The sequence below is a fragment of the Vombatus ursinus genome, unplaced genomic scaffold, assembly GCF_900497805.2.
Source record: "Vombatus ursinus unplaced genomic scaffold, bare-nosed wombat genome assembly UNPS02009205.1, whole genome shotgun sequence".
NCBI classification, from domain to species: domain Eukaryota; kingdom Metazoa; phylum Chordata; class Mammalia; order Diprotodontia; family Vombatidae; genus Vombatus; species Vombatus ursinus.
Window position 1 is genome coordinate 6,818,102 of NW_020948983.1, and position 22,086 is coordinate 6,840,187.

Here is a 22,086-nt window from a genome sequence, read left to right on the forward strand (position 1 = left end):
AGATCCTGTTTTAGGTGTATCAGCTGATGCCTTAATGTCATTCCCCATTGCTCCTGTCCCATCCCTTCCCTGCTCTCAATCTAGGGTACCTCCAATTAAGCTAGAGATGTCTATCAAATGGACCAGAAAAAAGCTCATCACCTTCAGCATCAAATAGCTGCTCTTACTCTTCTGAAGAAGCTCCCTTTAAATACCAGACAAACTGGTATAAGGAGGCTGTGTGTCCTCGCCTGTTCACATCTATTTCTCTCATTTTAAATATGATGCCATACTATTTGCCAATTTTTTTCTTCTGTTTTATTTTGTTTCCTCTTTCCTATGGCTCCTCCTATTGGTTCAAATTCTTCCTTACAACATGACTAATGTGAAAATATGTTTAATAGGAATGTATATGTAAAGCCTATCAGATTGAGCGCCATCTTGGGGAGGGAGGGGAGAAGAGAGGAGAAAAATTTAAAACTCAAAAGCTTATGGAAGTGATTGTTGATAAATCAAAATAAATTAATAAAAAAAATGATGCCATTGGGCAAATGCCTAGCTTTCTAATATTTTGCATAGCCCCTAGGTCTGTGTTTGTTAATTCCTTGACTGGGATCACATTTCACTTATTTTTCCAAAATAGAAAAGATGATTTCATTTTCCCTTGTCCAAAAGATATAGAACTAGTTCATATGGATGTTAAACCAGTTCAGATATTGGATTACAATGGCCCACCTGAGTTCCAAACTTAACTCCTGCAGGGCCCTGGTATCACCTGGGTTTGGGTGAACTTGTCTAGGGAATAGGGAACTTGTCTTTGGAAACAGGCTTAAGGGCAGCAGCAAATTGGCAGAAAAAAATTATGAGTCATGTTTGGTAAACAATGAAGTTAAGAACATATATTTGCTACGAAAAACCACATCTCAGAATTTAAAAAAAAATTTTTAATTTAAAAAATTTAGTCACAAAATTATAAAATAAAAACCTTTTGTTGAGTAAATAGAAAAATACTAGAATTTTAATTGTTTTATTTTATGAGCTGACAGTTTTTTATTTCAATCATAAGATTATAGATCCTCTAGAGTTGGAAGGGACCTCAGAGACCACCTAATACAAGACTCTTGTTCTATAGAGGAATAAAATAAGGCTTAGTGAGGTTGGTAACCTGACCAGGGTCACACAAGTAGTAAGCATCAGAAGTAGATTTTGAACCCAGCTCCTCTGAATCCAGAGCCAGTATTTTTGCCATGGTATCACAATTGGACTTGTATGTACTTTTCCACCACTGTGCATTTTGGGGAAATAACTTTCTTTGGGCAACATGTAAAAATCTCTTTTGGAGAAACAAGACAGCAAACAATAAGCAATAGACATGCTTCAAAGACACAGTTGTGTTAATGATAGCTAGGACTTCAAGCTGCTGCTGGTGTGGTCTCTGGTTAGAACTGTATCTTGTCACTGCTAATAGCCTGGCCAAAACTGCCCATACCATATGCACTCCTCTGAAAAGAGGACACCCCAGCTTGGCATTATAATTGTTATTATACTTCAATATTTCAATGGATCTGTGATCTAATCAATGTGAATAAAAGTGGATTTCTAAAATAATGGTTTAAGGTCTTCAGGTTTTTTCCACACTTGGGCAGGCAAGACCCAACAACGTGCAGACTGGTCACGAAATACACAGTTCAACACAACTTTGAGCTCTTTTCAGTGACCTGGCCAATGGCTTTTTATGCTTATTCACCCAGGCAACTTAAAGAAGTCTAGAAAGATAGGATTAGCAGAAGGGACTGTGACAATATTCCCAGACTGTCTCTTTCCAGAGATTCCTGAAAAAAAGAATCTCTGTTTACAGAGTTCAATTTAATTCAACAAGCATTTATTATAAGATTTAGAGCAGCAAGAATGGGCCATAGATCATCAAAGCCCTGATGAGGGAACTATGAACCCAAGATGTAAAATAATTTGTGCACATAGGTAGCAAGTAAAAAAGCCATAATTTGAACCCAGGTGTTCTATCTCCTAATTCAGTGCATTTTCCACTCTACCATGCTTACTAGCATGTCTGGATGATTGGGGGCAACCTTAGCTTATCAAGACATGAGGATTATAGGCATATAGTAAATATTTAACAACCAGCTTGGGGAGGGGTAATACTGCAAGCCATACTTTTTAGTTTAATCTGCACTATTAAATTTTCTTCATCACTTTAAGTCTAGGTAACAAAAAAAAAAAAATAAACCAAGTCCTGATTTGTAATGTTTACTGATTTCTAAATTGTAAATGATCACACTGAAAATTTAACAATCAGCTTGTTGGCAGGAGTTGGCTCCAGTACACCCTTGGTTACAGGACAACATACATTTGTGTGTAATTTGGGGAAATGGGGAAAGGTAAGGATTTGATTATAGAAAGGAGTTTAACCATCATTTCACTGACCCAAGAGACTTTTAAATCAAAACTACCTTCAACTAAAATTTCAGAAATTAAAAATCAGTTCTTAGAAGCATCAGCATTGTCCTCATCACTTAAAGTTCCAAAATTTATTATACTATTTGTGTCTATAAGTACAGTTTATAGAATTATAGGATCACAGAGCGAGAACTGGAAGGGACCTTAGAAATCATCTAGTCCATCATCTACATTTGAGAAAACTAAAACCCAGAGAGGTTAAGTGATTTATACAGTCATACAAGCTAGGCAGTGTCAGATGTAGGATTTAGTATTTTTTGTGAGGGGAGGCAATCGGGGTTAAGTGACTTGCCCAGGGTCACACAATTAGAAAATGTCTGAGGACAGATTTAAAGCCACGTCTTCCTGACTCTAAATCCAGTACTCTGGCTACCTCATTGTGCTGCTTCTCAAAAGTTGGGAAGGAAAGAAAGTCAGAGCTGGGTCAGCAAGATTCCTTCTGATCCTGAGAAGTCATTTCAGCTCTAATAATATGACATCATTTCTAGTCCATCCTGGCCATCCTCAGTGGTGATTCCAATTAAAATTATAAATAGTTCATATGGACTGAAATAAGTACCCTGGGAGAAGTGGACCAAGGTGACCAATAATCACACATTCTATTGCTACATTTTTTTTGTCACTACCAAATATCTGCACCCACCACTATCAGGTCAGTGAACTTGAATAGCATCAGTTTTAGTAAGTGAGATTAGAACCAAGGTAGGTACTGGTTTAAAGTCAGTGATTGCCATCTTAGATGTGGTCCTGGGGCTTCCAGAAAAATGGACAGAGCTAAGTGTAATAAGTTGTTTTCAAACCCCAATTGGTAAAAACCCAACTTGACATGGCCCTCAGTTGCTCCTATTTTTTAAATGCAACTAAATGGTGGATGCAACATGGTCTAGTCAGAAGAGCCCAGGATTTGGAGCCTGGAGACCTGGTTTCTAACCCTGGCTCAGTGAGCAACTAGTTGTGTACCATTAGATGAAAACCTTCATTTTTTCTGGACCTCAGTTTTCTCATTTGTAAAAAGGGAGGTTAAGGATTGGAACAGATGATCTCTAAGGTACCTTCCAACTTTACTTATGATTCTACTTTTCAGCAGGTAACTCATTAGCTAAGGATGTATCTACTTCTCTTTATCCATCCTCTTTACTCACCTGGCCACTTTACCTGGTATCCCCCACTCTATGGACTTAAAATTGCCTCCTCACCCCTAGATTACTTTAACCCTGGAGTACGTGCAAGTAACTCTACTATACAACTACTATGCAGTGTTTATGGAGCTAGCTGATTGTCCTGTACACTTGCCTAGACTTGCCTGTCCCATACTGTGACCTCTCAGAAGGATGGTAGGTCACTAAATGCTTTTGGTGATGATAATGACTTATCTGGAGTAGGAATATCACATCATCATGCAAAAAGTCCCTGGGAAATAAAAATAGGTGCTTGGACATCTCTTCTGTTTAAAATAGAAACTTACATTGACTGGCAGCTGAAATCTTCACAATAGTCTCCTGGCTTGCATAGAGTTCCTGGAAAGTGAAAGATGGTAGCACTATGGGAACAAATAAATAGAAAACAATTATACCAGCATGCTTTTAAAGGCAGGTGAACATTTCTGTTTAATGCATATTGACAAATATCAAGGGAGAGATAAAGCTCTAGGAGTTTTTATGTGCTTTATCTCTTGCCCAGTTATTTGCACAATATCGGTAATAAGAAGACAGGCAATACAGACAGAGGGCAAGCCTTGGAATCAGAAAGACCTGGGCTCCAGTCCTGGCTTAGACACAATACCAAGAACAAGTCATGTAACCCCTCAGGTAACATCCTAGGACTACAAGGGAAGTAGATTTGATGAACTACATCAGTGGAAGGTGTCTCCACACCAAGAGTTTCCCAACCTGAATGAAATCATGAGTTTGGACAAAAATACGACTATAATGTAATAATAATTTAGATATAAAGCATGTAAATGCATCTAGAAAATATATATACATATACTATATAAAGTATATATAATATAAAGTAATGCTAATTAATGTTTTAAAGTTTATAAAGTACTTTACATACATTATCTCATTTGATCCTCATAACTTATCCTGTGAGGTAAGTGGTATTGTCATTATCCCTATTCTGCAGTAAAGATACTGTGGCTCAGACAGGTTAAATGATTGCTCAGGGTCACAGAGCTGATTAGAGGCTGAAGCAGGATTTGAACTCAGGTATTCCTGACTCTAAGTCCAACACTCTAGCCACTGCACTAAGGCCAAGTCCCAGTAATACCCTGCCTATGTCCCAGCTCCCTAGCCCTGCACTATTATGTTTGTTTATATTTATTTAAGTAATCAAAGAATACTCATTCATTTTGCTTTTAGAATTTCATATTAGTCACGCCTGATTAATAATTTGTCAGCTTTTGCAGGGCAATGAGAAAGCTTGCTAGAAAAAGCCTGTCCCAGGGGCAGCTAGGTGGTGCAGTGGATAGAGCCCTGGCCCTGAAGTCAGGAGGACCAGAGTTCAAATCAAATCCAGCCTCAGACCAAACACTTGACACTTATAGCTGTGTGACCCTGGACAAGTCATTTAACCCCAATTGCCTAAAAAAGAAAAGAAAAGGCCTGTCCCTAAGTGCATGATCACATCAAACCTTTCTGCCAAAAAAATATGTAAACTTTGGCTGCCTGGGGCCAGGAGGAATTTGTCAAGGTAACCAAAGACTTTCAGGGAAATACTGGGAAACAATAAGAAAGGGAAAAACCCAGATGAAGAAAGTGAATTTCTCACTGGGTGGTGTGCTACAAGTAATTTCCCCTCTTCAAATATTTTTTTTGTCTAAAGCAAAGATGGCATGAAAGCAATCTTATCCATGTTAAATGTAAATGCTAATGCCTTTGTAAAATGTAATGTCACATGCAAATACAAGTGCCTTTATAAAAAGGATGAATAAGTCTAAATTTACTCATCCTACTCATTCTGGGAGGAACCAAACGATCAAAGGAAGGGACCACAGGAGCAGAATGAACTTCCAGGGTGAGAAGGTTACTTAATATATGTTTGTTGAATGAAGAAATCAAATCATTTCTGCTAGATTGGCGAAGGGAAGCAGCTAAGGCATTGCCAAGATATTGCAACACCCAGAAAAAGACTATTCCTTTCAAAAAGTTTTAATGGCTACTTTGGGGGCTGTGGCTGGAGTAAAGTCAAATCATGTCTCTGAGGAACAGGTCTCTGATGAGAACTGAAGAGGGTGCTTGGCTGTGAGAGATCATAAACCTGTCAGCGCCTAAAGCTAATTCTCTACTTAGGAACATCTAGCCTAAAAATGTAACATGTTGCCAATGTGGAGGCTTAGGCTCTGTACCACCTACTCACAGCCTCTTTGTTAAGCTAGCCTGATGAAATGAAAGCAGATTCCTGGGAAGCAAGCAAAGGATGAATGTAGTCTCTGCTGAAAATGAATGGCAAACTCTGTTGGACTCTTCCAAAGTTGGTCCACTGAACAGGATGCATCAGGAAGAAGTAAACATTGGGGGTCACATCTACTAGGATTCAAAAGGCCCGAGTTATAACACTGGTTTTTCCTTTAACTGGCTCTGTAACCAGGAACAAGTCTCCTAACTCTCTGGAGACTCAATTTCCTCAGCTGTAAAATGAGGAGATTAAAGAGGTCTCTTCCAACCCTAACATTCTTCATTTTTGGACAATCATGAGCTCAGAGGTTTTGTCTGAACTTAAGAAACAATATAGGGTTTTGCCCCCCTTCCCCCCCCAAAAAAAGAAAAAGGTAGAAAGAATTATTTTTCAAACTGAAAGAGACTTTGGAAATCCCACCTTCTTCAAGAAGTCTTTCCTGGTCCCCCTTAACATGCCTTCCCTCTGAGATTATCTGCAATTTATCTTGTTTGGATCTAACTTGTACATATTTGTCTGCATGGTGTCTCCCCATTACATTGTAAACTCCTTGAGGGTAGGGTCTGATTTTGCCTTTGTCTCCCCAGCACTTAGCTCACTGCTTGGCACATAGTAAGCGCCTAATAAATTCTTCTTGATTTGACTTAGAAATCATCTGGTCTAATCATGGCACTTGCCAGTGAAAACTTGACTGACCAGAGAAGTCAGATACTGGACCAAAGTCACACAGCTTGCAGATCTGAGACTCGATTCCAGGTCTCCTGAATCCCTACTCTGTACTCTTTCCACTATACAACATAGTCTTCTCTAAGCTTTTCATAGACTTTGGTTCCCTGTTAGGTTGTTAGGCAAATTGCTTAGTTAGGGAGATGAGTGTGGATCAACAATTAGTCTTGAGCAATCAACTTAATTCCACAAGTTTCCAAGAGGTATGTTCGGCCTCAGGGAAGAGCCTGGTGGTTTGGGGGCTGTCAGCCTGCTTGGATTCTGCCTAACCTAACTGTAGGCAGCAAATGAGAACTTACTCCGGGAGAGGACTTAGAAGCAACTGCTAAGCTTGGGCTTCTTCAGCTATGCTCAGCAGGATTTATTCCAATTTCTTTGCCTTCTACGGATTTCTTATAGTTTTTCTTGTTTTGTTTTCTTGTTTTTTGAGGCAATCGGGGTTAAGTGACTTGCCCAGGGTCACAAAGCTAATATCTGAGGCCACATTTAAACTCAGGCCTTCCTGACTTCAGGGCAGGTGCTCTTACAGTTTTTCTCTCACTTAGTAGGTGTCATCTGGCTTAGAACTTGGTGATTTAAAAAATATATATATACACACACACACACATACATATATATCAATAAGAAGGCTGAGACAAAGACTACATAAACATACCTTGGCCAAACAGAAAAACACAGACAGCTTCCAGGAACAATATCAGGTTCATGGTGATCAAACTGAATAGTAGGGGGAAAAAAACAACCACTATTAAGTAATTTATCAAATTCCAGCAAATACCCCTGCAAAGATATAGCTTTGCCTTTTCTAAGCAAACACACTTCACAAGTAGGCCATATTCAATCAACAGACATTTATTAAGTTCTATGTGCCAAGCACCATACTAGGTACTAAAATGCAAAAACAAGAGTGAAATACTCTTTGCCCTCGAAAAGCTGTACAAAAAATTATGTACAAACAAGATGTATATAAAATAAATTAGAATGGAAATGTGTTTAATATGATTGTACAGTATAGCCTGTACCAGATTGTATGCCTTCTTGGGGAAGGGGGAGGGAAGGGAGAAAAAAATTTGGAACTCAAATTCTTACAAAAGTGAAAGTTGAAAACTATCTTTGCATGTAATTAGAAAAAATAAAATACTATTAAAAGGTGGGGAAACAAAATGAATTGGAGATAATTATAGAAAGAAGGCACTAGAATGAAAGGGGATCTGGAAAGGCAGTTAGCACGTAATATAGATATTTGTTAAATTGAAAAGACCACCCAAAGTCTGATGTGTGAATTTTGCAAAGTCCATGAAATGTCAAACACATAAAAAATTTGTGTTCTCTAAGACCACCAATATAAAGCCAAGCACCAAGACTACCTATCTTGTGCCTCGACTCATTCAGTCTTCTCTTCTCCCTCTGCTCACTCTGACGTCTCTGATCCAAAATGCAGTCAACACGACTTGATCATTGTTAGCTCAAAGATTCTCCACTTGAGTTGCCCTAAATGTTGGCTTTTGTATTATTCCACACACTCTATCATCTCTGCATTCGTGCACACACACAAATCTACTCAAACCACAATACTCAGGGATGAAGTAGTTTAGGGACTAGGCAATAGCTGGAGGTAGAAAGCCACATAACTCTTAATCCTGGCTCTAAAACTTCAAATGTTCCCCAACAAACTTGCCTGCTTTCAATTGTTTAAAAGGCTCTGACATTCAAAACAACCTGCAACTCATGTTTATAAAGGTATTAAAATAAAGGCCATTGTCAGACATAAGTTTCTTTTGTCTAGTGCCTCTAATCAGAACAAATGACTCCAGGGAAGGGAGAAAGGAAGTTTCCAGAAGTTGTGAGTTGTACGAAATTAGAGTTGCCTTTCAAAGGGGACAAACAATGATAGACAGGGCTTTCATGAAACTTTAGCAAAGTGTTTTTCCCCTTATTTGTCACCACTCCCAACCTTAGGGGGCAAGATGATGAAAGGAATGAAAGGGGAAAAAGAGAAAAGACAAGGCATGAAATGAAAGAATAAGCCATCGTTAGATCATATGGGTTAACAGAGCTTTCAGCAGTTACAGCTTAACGTCCAAGCTTCAACCACACGCTCCAATAAAGCACATGGGAATAATTTCTTAATCTCATGCAACCAGGAAGCATATACAGAGACATGTCTGCCCAATGGTGTAATGGAAAGACCACAGAATTAAGAGTCACTAGACAGCTGTATACCTTTGAATCCTAAAGAATAAGCATTTACTAAGCATCTACTATATGCCAGGCTCTGTGCTAAGCACTGGGGATACAAAGAAAAGCAAAAACAGGTCATGCCCTCAAGGAGCTCACAATCGAAAGGAGGAGAAACATAGAAACTACTAAGTAAAAACAAAACGTGTATGGGATAGAATAGAGGTAATCTCAGAAGTGAGGCCCTTAGCATCAAAGTGGACAAGGAAAGGCCTCTTGCAAAAGTTGGGGGAAGGGTGAAGGAGGAGAACTAGGATAAGGAGGCATTCCAGGCATGGAGAATGGTCGCTGAAAGTGCCCAGAGTCAAGAAATGGTGTGTCTTCTGTAAGAAAGAGTGAGAAGGCCAGTGTCACTGGACTAAATAGTTCACAGAGGGGTGTAAAGTATAAGAGGATTGTGGAAAGGGTCAAATTATGAAGGGCTTTAAAATCGAACCTAAGATTTTATATTTTATCCTGGAAGTAATAGAAAACCACCAGCATTTGTTGAATGAGGGTGGTTGTGTATGATATGATCAGATTAGCACTTTTAGGAAGATCGATTTGCTAACTATGAGGAGGATGGACTGAAGTGGGGAAACTGAAGGCAGGGAAACCAACCAGATGGCTAGTGAAATGAAGTGATAAAGCGCATCAGGGTGGTAGCAGCATCAGAGAAGATAAAGGAATGTATATGGAAGATGTTTCAAAGGCAAAATCAGCAAGACTTGGCCACAGACTGGATATGGGAGTGGGGCTGAGGAGTGAGAAATCAAGGATGATACCTAGGCCACTATCTCTTTGCAGTTTCATTTCTAGGCTTTAGATATGGACAGGCCTTTAGGGATAAGCTAGTAATATCAAACTCCTAATTTTACAGATGAGGAAACTGATGCCCAGAGAACTTGAGGTATTTGTCTACATTCACATAGATATAGAAGAGCAGAATGAGGATTCAAACCAGATGCCCCTGACTCCGAATCTCTTTGTTCTCTCCACTAAACCACAAATCTACTTGCACAAAAGAATTCCAGATTAAATTATTCCTAATGCCCCTTTCTAGTTTTAAAATGCTGTTAACCCATGCTATTCTCACGAAGGGAACTACCATCCATCACTTTGCCTGTTTCGCCTTCACTCAATGTAATGGTGTCTCGTCCTCTGATTTCAAGATGCTTCTGAAATGACTTGAACCTCAAGTCCTGATTGGTTTAAAGTCTGTCTTGGGATCTTCCAGCCTCAGACGACAAGGGAGACTCAAGACTCTACATGATCAAAGAGACAATTTGATACTTAATACTGCAAGCCAGGCAATCAAGAGTTCCCTAAACACAATCAAAGGGGAAAGTGGGACAAGAACGACAGAAAGGATGAGGCCCTGCCCTGACCAGGCAGCTATTGCATTCCCTCAGAAATTTCAGTCTCAGAATACACCAGGAAGACAGTTATGTTTTTCTAATACCACCCCCCCCAAAAAAAGCGTGTTTTCTTTTTGTTAACTCCAGCACAACAGAGCAGATGCCTGCACAAGCCCCCACTTGCCCTCTAGGAGCCAGGAAAGTTTTTGGCAGAGGAGAGGATGGGACATTTTGGGATGGAGGAAACAAAGGGAAAGGATACCCACAGGCAGCCTGAACCTGAAGCCAAGGCTCAATATTTTTTTAGTTCTTAGTGTCCAGTGGGACAAATTTGAGAAATGGATTCAATCTGTTATAATCATTATCATCATCATAGCTAACATTTATATTGTGTCTATTGTGTTTCGGATGATATATATTATAAGTATTATAAACTCTGCTAAGTGCTTTATAAATATTATCTCATTTGATCCTGGGAACAACCCTAGGAACATAGGTGCTCTTATTACCACCACCACCACCCCATTTTCCAGTTGGAGAAATTGAGGCAAGCAGAGGTTAAGACTTGCCCAGAGTCACACAGCAAATAAGTGTCTGAGGTGGAGTTTGAACTCAGGTCTTCCTCACTCAGGCACTCTATCTGCCCAGATGAAGGTAATTCAAGGTCTTGTGTGTTTCTTTTTAAACTTTTAACAAAGATCTTTTTTAACAAGATGTGGGGTTTCAATGCTTTTGGGAGCACAGAGAGAGGAATTCCGTCTCTTAAAGCACATTAGTGCAAGCTCTCAGAAAGCTGCCAGGGGCACTGAAAGGTTTAGCAGCTAGCCCAAGGCCACACAGAGATAGTTAGGTGGCATGGAGAGAGTACTCTTCATGAAATCATGAGTTCTAATCCTGACTATGACACTAGCTGTGTGACCCTGGGCAAATCACTTAACTGTTCTGTGCTTCAGTTTCTTCCTTGGTAAAATGAGGGCATTGAATTTGATGGGTCCTGAGATCCCTTCCAACTCTAAATCTATGAACCTGTGTCAGAAGAGGGAGTTGAACCTTGGTCTTTCTGACTCTAAGGTGGGCTCTCTGTTATGCAACACTGCCTCTAACATTTAGTATCTCATTGAATACAGAAAACAAGCAGGGAACTGTAACAATCTTCCTTTTTCAACCACACATCTGTTAACAATAGTGATAGTTTACATTTATATGGCACTTTATGGTTCACAAAGTGTATTCTTCATAATAACTTTATGAGGTAAGTATTCTATTAGTCATCCCCACTTTGCAGATGAGGAAACTGAAGCTTGTTAAAGGACTAATCCACATTCTCAAAACTATTAAATGTAAGAACCTAGACATGAACCAGATGTTCTGACCCTGAGGCCTATGCCCTTTTCACTGAACCACTTTGTCTATCCATGCCCAGGTATGAAACATGCCCATCTGCAGATAAGCTGAATGAGCTCATTTGAATGAACATTTAAGTTCTTTATATCGTGATATAAACATTAAGCATAAACAAGGCTTGAAACTTTAACCCTTTGACTCTCAGCCCTTGTATCCAAAGAGTTGCTAAATCCTTTCCATTCAACCTTCATAATCTTCTATGGGTACATGTTATCTCCTCCTACAAAATGTTAAGTTCTTTGAGGGCAAAGATTGTTTCCATTTTTTGGGGGGTGGGGGGTGTTTCTCTAGTGCCTATCATCCTGCTTGGTAGATGTTTAATAAATGCTTGTTGATCATAACCTTTGTCATTGGTCTTTTTCTTTCTACTGAGATTGCTATCACATTAGTTCGTGCTCTGTCTTTTTTCCCCAAAGTACTTTCTTGAAGCCTTTCAGTCTCACATGACATTCATTTTCCCCTTTTCTATTGAGCAATCTTCCATGCTTCTAACATACTTCTTCCCTATCTCCATCTACTGAAATCCCTCTCTTTCTTCTGGTAAGGGCTCAGGTACCACCTTCTCTGTCCAGTTCAGAGGGATTTCTCCTTCTTCGTATGTTCTTATGGCACTTTATATGGTTCTCTCCTTTGCCTTTATCACATTCTAACTTGTATCATACTTACTTGGGTACAATTCATCACCCTTGTTAAGTTTGAAGTTTTGTTGAGGGCAGGGATCATTGTTATTTTTCATCTTGTATCCTCCCCATGACTAGGTAGACAGTTAATGTTTGTCAAATTGCTATTTTTGATTTAATGAAATGGGGCCGTTATTCGTAAGAATTAGCATATTATTGAATCGAAGACTAGCATTTCTCTCCAGCAGCTCCATGCATAAGATCACATATTACAAGTTCATTAAACTTTGCAATTTTATTATAAAAATAAATGATAAGGTAAATATGACTTGTTGCAAGGACTTTTTTTCTCTTTTGTGAAAGGATCATTCTCCCACTATCCTTTTTTTCTATTGCTTTAAAACAATAATAGAAATCCTTTTGAAGCCTAGTTTTCTCTGGGAAAAGAAAACAGAAGCCACCACAGAAAATCTTTTAAAATGTATGAATTTGCTTTGGCTGAAAGTTTTGGATGCCAGGTTCAAATTTAAATGGCCCTGTAACAGCTGGAGGACGATGCCTAGTTAGAAATCAGCCACTGTGCAGGCAGACACCCCACTTGGCAGGTTTCCTCCCTGCCCTATGCCTGCCAAAAACTCCAATACCTTAGTCATAGTACTCTAAAAGATTAACACAGACACTAAATTCTTGAACAAGGCAGGTTACCGTGATCTGCTCAGAAAGGGCAGAAAGCTGATTGCTGTTTTCTGGCAACGGTTTGCTTTTCCTGATGACAGGAAGTTGATTCAATTCAACATAAATCATTACTCTTGTCAATCTAGTGGTGATAGGAGAAAAAGCACTCAACTGAAAGAGAGAAGACTGTAGTCCTAATTCTAGTCTTGGTTTCTGGGCTCAGTTTCCTTGTTTATAAAATGATTGCTGATGGATAAGCTTTAAGGTTCCTTTCAGCTCTAAAACTCTACAATTCTATGATGAATTACTTTTACTGTCTGAAAAAAAAATGAATATAACTGTATCCTCATAATTTCCCATTATTGTTGTTGTTCAGTAGTTTCAGTCTTACCTGACTCTTTGAGACCCCATTCGGGGTTTTCTTGGTGGAGACACTGGAGTGGTTTGCCATTTCCTTCTCCAGTTCATTTTACAGATGAGGAAACTGAGGCAAACGGGGTAAGTGCCTTGCCCAGGCTCACACGGCTAGTTAAGTGTCTGAGGACAGATTTGAACCCAGGAAGATGAGTCTATGTGACTTCAGGCCTGGCATTCTATTCAATGCCCAACCTAGCTGCCTCAGTTTCCCTTTACTCTGTCCTTAGAGGGAGATAGAAATTGCTGTGTTCTATTCTACTACTGTCTATTTCAAACAGGATTGGATGAGTCTGAGACTGGAGATAGATTTTTCAACAGAAAGGCTCAATTTTGAATCCATCCCAAGGGCTAACATTTCCTGTGACACAGGATGAAACAAAGACCAAATCACAGCCCCTTTTGAAAAAGATAGATTTAATTGGTAAACACTCAAGGACGTTTGGAAGCTTAATGCCTGCCATCTAATCTGTGAAAGGAAATGAAATTGAGGGAAAGAGGTATGGGAAGGATAAAAAAAAAAAGAGATAAAAAGAGAAACCACTTTCACTGCCTTAAAAATTTAAGGGTAAAAAATCAATCCCAACCCAAAATCTTAGATTATGTTTTGGCAACATTCTCTGAGGCAGCAGGATAGTAATCTGAGCTATCTATATGGAATAGCCAAGGCCTGAATAGGGAAACTTGAAAATCAGAACAGAGCCCAAGGTCAGAATCCTCAATCAAGCTGTCTCTTTCTCTCTCTATCTCTCTCTCAACAATTATTCTCCTTGTATCTTCCAGCAGGAAGCTTTTCACTCTTGGCTTCATTTCAAGTAGCCAGGGGAGGTAGACAAGGTTTTCTCCCCTGATCCCAAAGAAAACAGAATTTGTAAAATTAGATTTGGGGCCTTTCAGTACCACAGTGGCTAATAAGGAGGAATTAAGAGAGTAAGAAGGACCTACTCCTTTGTGTCCAAACCTGTATAACTTGGGAGAAATAGCTATGCAAACAACATAAATAGGAGACTGCAGGGGCTTGTTCTTATAAACTGTATCTGCTGACTAGACACATTTCCATCTGAAAGGGGTCTCAATGTTGGATTACTTGAAACCAAATTCCTATGCGCACACGTGTGTGTGTGTGTGTGTGTGTGTGAATGTTGTACATAAGTAAACTTTCACTCACAATGACAATTTTTAGAGGTAATAGGGTAGGGTGGAAAGGACACTGAACTACAAGTTAGGAGACCTTAGTCTAGAAATCCTTCTTCAATGAGATTCCAATAGAATTCTAGCTACTTAAAGGCAAAGACTCTTTCTGGTTTTTGTCTTTTTATACCCAGCAAAATTCCTGGCACATAGTAGGTCGTTTAATGAATGGTTGAACTGAAGTGAGAAGTAAGGCTAGTTCTTTTATATAAGCCTTTCTATAGCAAAACTATTAATATAGTATAATATTAATATAGTATTAATTAATTAGTAAATTAATATAGTAAATATATACTGAAAATGGTAAAAAATAAAAACAAAACAAAACCCAACAATATAGTATGGTAAAATATACTATTTGTCCTATTTACTCCAGTAGCTCCCTTTTACCTTCAGGAATAAATTTTAAAATCCTTTGGTTTTTAAAGTCCTTCAAAATCTGCTTTTAGTCTTGCCCCTTTCTCCCCTCCAAGTATTTTACAATCCAGAGATGCTGCTCCTCTCAACATGATACTCTATGTCCTGTTTCCCCAATTCAGTGCCCTTTCTTTGACAGGTCCCTGGTGCCTGCAATGCCCCCTTCCATGAGGCTGTGAGCTCCTTTGCAGTAAATGTCTTTTGCCTTTCTTTGTATTCTCAGTTCTTAGCAAAGGGTTCGGCACAAAGCAGGTCCTTAATGTTTGTTGATTTACTTTTCACTTCTACTTACTGATTCTCCAGGGTTCCTTAAAGACTCAACTCGATTCAGAAAAACCTGGAAAGATATAAACTGATACAAAGTGAAATGAGCAACCCAAAAGAACATTGTATACAATAATAGCAATATTGTACGATGACTAACTGTGAATGACTTGGGTATTCTTAGCAATATAGCCCTCTAAGACAATTCCAAAGGATTCATGAAGAACTGGTGAAATCAGAATGCAGATTGAAGCATGCTATTTTTCACTTAATTTTTTCCTCAGGGTTTTTTTTTTTTGGTCTGTGTCTTCTTTCACAACATGACTAATATGGAAATGTTTTGCATGATTGCACATGTATAAACTATATCAAATAGCTTACCATCTCGGGGGAGGGGGAGAAAATTTGGAACTCAAAAATTTTTTAAAAATGAATATTGTCTTTAAATGTAATTGGGGGGAAAATCATTAAAAAAACAAACAAACTCAAATCTACCTTCTCTAAGAGGCCTTTCCATTTCCCCCTCCCTTCTTCATGCCTTGTCTTTGAGATTACCTCCCATTTACACTGTTTCTATCTTATATATACACACCATTGTTTGCATGTTGCCTCCCTCATAAAACGTGAGCTCCTGAAGGACAAAGACTGTGTTTTTGTCTTTCTTTGTATCCCCAGTGCTTAGCACAGTGTCTGACACATAATAAAGCTTCATAAAGAGCTTGTTGACTGACTGTTCTTAAGGAGCTTCCCATTCATGGGGGATGGGGGAAGAATAAAACATGTAAAGTCATAGCAAATTATTTTTTACTATGAAAGAATACTAAAATGTGAACGGAAGGGCTTGATTTTAAAATATCCCTATTTAATCAGTTGTCCAAGGGGACTGGTTTGGTGGTGAATACTTCTGGCTGTAGCAGGGGTAATAAGCATAGTTGCCTATTGGGTTTTATAGCCTTTGTGCTATAAAACAATTTTCCTAGTAGGTAGTGACAGAAGGGAATGTAATGCCAGTTGAATATAAGCTCATGGAGGGCAGAGGTAGTCTCATTTATGTATCTGGATTCACAGTAGAGTACCTGGCACATCGTAGTTATTTAATAAATGCTTGTGACTGATTGGCTGCTGGCAGCTTTGTGAGGATGAGGAGCTAGCTCCAGCAGGAGGAAAAGGGAAATGGCAAACTTTCTTCAGTGAAGTCACTTAATCAAAGGTCAAAGTTCAAAGAATTTTAGGACTGGACCTTCAAGATAAAACTAATACCAGTTGTCCTGACCCTACAGCCGCTCAGTGACTACCTTTTTGCTTATTTGTCTAAATAAATATAAACTAGGATACAATTTTGATAACAATGACTATTGGTTTTCCCTTGAATGATTTTCTTGATTTGATATAGTTTGTTATTTTTTCTGGGATTTTAAGCAACAGGTCTAACAAAATTCACAAAACAGATCCACAGGGGGTCTCCTGAAATAGAAACGCATATTGTGAATTAACATTTTCACCTAACTTGGGTCAATAGGACCCCGAGATCAGAGACACTCATTTGGGAAGAACAATTGAAATAAAGAAAATATTGAGTTCTACTACAATGGACACACAAAAATGATGAAAATGTGTTTGTTTATGATGATTTTTAATGCTGGCAAGTGAAGGAATACATTTTTCTTTAATTCAATAAACATTTATTTAGAGGCTACTACTACATTCAAGTCACCATGCTAGGTAATTGGGATACCAGAATAAAAAATGAAAACGGCCCCAAGGAGCTTAATTAATTGCACTTGCTTCTCTCGATGTGTATATCAGTTTTAGTAAACGTGAAGGAATACGATTTTTTTTGGCTTCCAAACACACATATTTAGGAGATAACACAAATAATCTTTGCATCATATATGATCTAGGTTCTTTATCTCTAATCTGATCTAACTCCTTTTTTTTAATGTCTCAGTAAACTGAGGCCCAGAGTGTTTTAGTCAATCAATCATCGACTGTTATTAGGCACCTACTACTATGAGCCAGGCACTGTCCTAGATACCAAGTAGACAAATACAATTAAACAGTCTTTATCTTCAAGGAGTTTACACTCTAACAGATGAAGTGATTCACAGGACGTCTGAAAGATAGCTAATGAGGGAGCCAGTGCTGGAACTCAAGTCTCCTGACTTCTAGATCAGAATCTTTCCACTGAACACCAAAAAAGAAGGGCTGAGAAAACAACTGAGGCACAGAACCAAGCAGTCTGAGAAATTTAAAAACATTTTTTTTATCTTCAGCTGCATATTTCCAGTGTTATTTCAGCATCCTCCTAATCCCTGAAGGCAAATAAGGTTGAAACATTGTTTCTGAGTTCTAAACTAACAGAACTATATGGTACAATGGAAAGAGTTTGGGTTGACTGTATCCCTTGTGCCTTTTACTAGCCACTTGAACCGGGGCAAGCCACTCAACTAACCTTTCCTGGCCTCAGTTTCCTCATCTGTTACACAGAAGAGCACTTGATTAGAGGCTGTGTTTCTTTCATCTCCATGAAATCATAATTATGTCATGCAAAGAAAAAACTGCTACCAAAATAGTTTTCAAAGAAATATCAATCTCCAATTCAAACAAAATACTTTGACTTTTTTCCTAGATTTTTTATCTTGCACAGTGAATATTGAGCTTCTCATTAATAAAGTATATTCAAGTTATGACAAGCAAAACATAATAGTAAAAAATGTCCTTACAAAATATTTCTGGGTCAGACTCTAAAATAAACAACTCCTTTGTATAGTATGTATTCTCTTATTTGATAATAATCATTTATATTTACATTTTAGTTTTCAAAAAGGCTTTCCTCACAACACACCTGTGAAGTAAATACACTCATTTCTATTCAGTTTTATTGTTTGATCCTCAAGACAACCCTTTGTCTTAGGTATTATCATCTCCATTTTACCTATGAGGAAACTGAGGCTGAGGGGAGTGAGTTGCCTTGTCCAAAGCTCACAGCATTTAGAAGCGGCCGAAGCCAGGACTCAAGTCTAGGTATTCTAACTCCAGTCTCAGTGTTTTTCCCAATGAAGAATGCTGCACAATTTACTAATCAAAGTTAAGTCAGAGTTTTTTTTTAATCAACCCACGTGCATAAATACTATGGGAGATGGGGTGGAGGATCAAGGAGAAAAACTATCAAGACCTGCTTGTATTTCCATTTTTGCCTTAAGTTGAGGAATTTTGAAGTTTTTGCCTCCAAAATTCAGCTGCAGGTGGTTAAAGAGACAGTTAGGAGAAGCATCAAGATCCCCTATGTCGAGCCAAGGACAGGTGTGTTAAATTGCCCCCCCGGGGGGGGGGAGGTTTACACATGAAGATATTAACTATTAACTGGACAAACAGCCACGAACTTCCCAATTGTTACCCTCTAACACTATAGGGAAAGAGAGCCCGCCCTGTTCGCTGCTCTCCCCGCTCCCCTGGGAGAGCTCCGCCGCTGGCTTCCTTATCAAAGCCAAGTTTAAGGGTTCCCAGTGCAGGGAACCCTCAGAGTACATCCAAGTTAACTTTTCAGAGGCAGCCCTGGAAGGGGGAGGAAGAGAGAGAACCGAAGTGCAGCAATTTACCTATACAATGAGTTCGTTTTCAAATTCCAGGAGTTCATGAATAGCTCTCGCTCAGAGGCCCTAGTAACCCACACCTACCTTGGGCCACTTGAAGCGCCCGCTGAAGGGGACCCGACTCCACAGCCACAGCCTTAGCTCCTCCCGTGTACCTGCCAGATCCTCGGAGGGAGCTCGACCACGGAGAGAGAATCCACCTCTTGATTTCGTCCTCCAGAGACGCCCGGGGAGTGTGGGGCCAGGAGTGCCGCCCCTGGGCTCCTTCCACTCAGACCCTCCTTCACTGGGGATGCTCGATCGGGCTCCTCGGCTGCACGGCTCCGCTTCTCGAGGGTGCGGAGAAGCGGCCACAGGTTCCCTCCCTCCTTCCCATTCCCCTCCCCCGCCTGGTGGAGTTAGTTCGTTCTCTCTCCTCCTCCTCCAAGAAAGGGGAGGAGTATTCTTAGAGGCGGGGTGCGAGAGAGGGCCTAGAAGGATCGGAAGCTTCCCCTCCTTGGGTACGTCTCTCCAGCTCAGGTGGAACAGGTAGACAATGAATGGTTCAGAGCTTGGGTACTAGAAAAGGGGAGATAGGTTCCCAGTCCACCAAATAAAGCCGTCCTCATTCGGGCCCGAAGTCCATCTCTCCTCCAACACTCGGGTGGGGGCAACTCAGCCTTCTCCACCCCTGCCCCTTCCACTGCATTTTTTTTTTATTGGTGGGGCAGTGAAAGGTAGATCTTCACCTTCCTAGTTCGGATTACAAATACCTTTCCCGCCCCTTTCCATTTCCACCAACCTGAAGCTTCCTTTCTTGCCATGGACTTTCGTCCATAATTAGCAAGTCAATTACCTCTTGCGCTGTACCCGAAGTGGGAGGGGAGCATCTCTGGGACCTTGGGGCCATTGTTTTGACGCTAATTACTTACCGGTCTAGCCCCAAAAAAGAAGCCCTCCCCTTTCTACTCCACCTCCCACCTTGGCCCCTCAAGTTTCCTTGGCAGGGACTGTAGATATCTGGTAGTTCTGAGGGTGGTAAGTTTGTGAGCTGAGTGGCGAACCACGGTTTTTGTTTGCTTTTTTTGTTTTTGTTTTTTTGTTTGTTTGTTTTACTATCTCTCGCTCAAAGTCTTTGGATTATAAAACTGTCTTCGTCTCTGGGCCGGGAAAGCCACCACTCAAGTCATTTTAGGGTGACGTTCGTCCCTTAGAAGCGTTTAAATCAAGGAAGCACGAGATCCTCTGGGAGTGAAATTCCCAGTCTTGGCAGACCATGTGGATCCACTTTGACCTACATCAGTTCTGGCTGGAGAGATTTTATCACTGGTAAAAAGAATGGTCGCTCACGGCTCCTACCTCCCCTTCTGCCTTCAGTTTAAACCACCCATACCAAGTTGAGCCACAGGCCGCAAGAAAAATATTGAACTAAATACTTCTACTTTGACCAGCAGTGATTTCAGGTGCAGCATATTTAAATAGATCTTCCTGAGCCTTCAGGATGCTGCAGATCAAAGTCCAGAGACGCAGAATCCTTCCATTCACTAGAATCGCAAATGTTATACAGGGAGAAAATGGACCGGATTGGGAGTCCAAGGACCTGTGTTTTGATCCTTGTTCTGCTTACAGCCTCCGTGACTTCGGGGAAGTCACTTTAAGCTCTCAGTAACTAGCAGTTGTGGGTAGTAAGAGATATTGAGCTGGTGAGCAAAGTCATTTAGCTAATCCCCCTTTGTAGTCCCAACTCTCCAAAGCGCAGCCCCACTTATCTGGCTTCCTCGCTCTGGCTTCCCCTTGACGTACCCCTTTGGGGAAAGGATTTTCCTTTCAAACAACAGGGAAGGGGAAATTCGTAAGGAGCAACCTCAGAAAAGCTAACTCCCAGCTAGCTTATAAATCTTTTCCATCAGTACTTCTAAGATCAATTTGTTTAGGACTAGTCTGGATCACTGTTTTCTTTCTGTTTTGGGGATACTATAAAAATATGAATCAATAATTTCCTCATCTATGGTTCTGAAGCACTGGCCAGGAAATTGCCCTTCACGAAAATACATACATGTTTATATATGTACATAAACACGTTCATATATGTACATAAAGATAATTTTTACAATTTATTTTTTCTCTCTCCCAGGAGTTTCACCCCCTCCTGTCTGTACTTGGCTGTATCAGAAACACACTGATCAGCAATGTAATGGTTAACCGTTTTATCTCAGAGAAACGGTGAAACAGAAAGCAAATCATTCTTTAAAAATATGGATCAAGAAACAAGCTCATTTCTCTGGAGACAGAACCAGTAGCAGTGGACAGGAAAGTGCCAATTCACCTTTCTGTACCTAAGAGCACGAATGGCTTCATTCATTATGTATATCTGATGTTCCCTGTCGCTTCCACAGTTTGACTCCTATCTTTTTCTTATGCCTTCAGCATTCACCTCCTCTTCCTGGTCCCCTTCCCCCCAAGCCTTCTTGTCTCTCTTATAATTGCCCCAGCTGATGTGACCCCCTCAAGGTATAGTGTTTTTTTGTTTTTGTTTTGTTTTTTTTGCAAGGCAATCAGGGTTGACACAGCTAGTAAGTGTCAAGTGTCTGGTCTGAAATGGATTTGAACTCAGGTCCTCCTGACTACAGGGCTGGTGCTCTATCCACCTCACCACCTAGCTGCCCCACAAGGTGTAGTTCTTGATCCTGCTCTACTCTTCTCCCTCAGCCTCGTGGTTCTCCAAGAACTCAAGTAGATACATATTGGGGTATTCCTGTCTACAAGTCAACAAGTCATGACAACAATCATTTATTAAACACTTATTAAGTGCCAGGCACTATGCTAAGAGCTAAATACATAGTTCCTACCTTCAAGAATTTACACTTTAATGGGGAAAATGAATACATAAAAAGCAGAAAAGGGGTAGGGTAGGAGGCAGAAAAGATGAAGGCATTGTAGAGGAAGTTCAGGAGAGTCAGCTATGCAGCTCAAGATGTGGCTACCTAGCCTGGGCACTCTTCTGAAAATGGAGGTTCTGAGAGGTATTGGCCCAATCAGAGAAAGAGGCCACAAGGGATGAAGGTAGTTCCAATGTGTGAAGTCTAGGGTGGCATGAGCTTCTAGGGTAAAGAGGTTTCTGAGACATTGTTTGAGAAAGTATGGGTGAGTTGAGTACAATCTGGAGAGGAATATAAACCCTAACACAGGTCTCCCAACAATGTCCTATTACATTTTAAATGAGGGGATTGGACTATATAACTTTTAAGGTTTCTTCCAGCTTTATATGTACAATCCTCTGACCATACATTCATGAACCTTGGAAGTTAGATGGAAGTCTTCAATGCCAGTAGACTAGGTGCAAGAGAGAATACCTACGATGAAAAGGTCCTTACT

General features: G+C 40.0%; 1 protein-coding gene across 4 annotated transcripts in view; it reads right to left on the minus strand.

Annotated features, from left to right (window-relative positions):
- VWA2 (von Willebrand factor A domain containing 2) overlaps positions 1 to 19,014 on the minus strand; it is a 131,005-nt gene extending 111,991 nt beyond the window's left edge. For 2 of the 4 annotated variants that reach the window (XM_027851688.1, XM_027851686.1), the window contains exons 1-4: positions 18,817 to 19,014; positions 15,168 to 15,212; positions 7,235 to 7,296; positions 3,920 to 3,994 (exon numbers count right to left, since the gene is read on the minus strand). In XM_027851688.1, coding sequence (XP_027707489.1) covers positions 3,920 to 3,994; positions 7,235 to 7,286 — 127 coding nt within the window. In that variant the 5' untranslated portion in view covers positions 7,287 to 7,296; positions 15,168 to 15,212; positions 18,817 to 19,014. Of the gene's footprint in view, positions 1 to 3,919; positions 3,995 to 7,234; positions 7,297 to 15,167; positions 15,228 to 18,816 lie in introns of those variants that run through there. The other 2 variants (XM_027851687.1, XM_027851689.1) reach the window with 2 other exon arrangements.
- Positions 19,015 to 22,086: the final 3,072 nt, after the last annotated feature.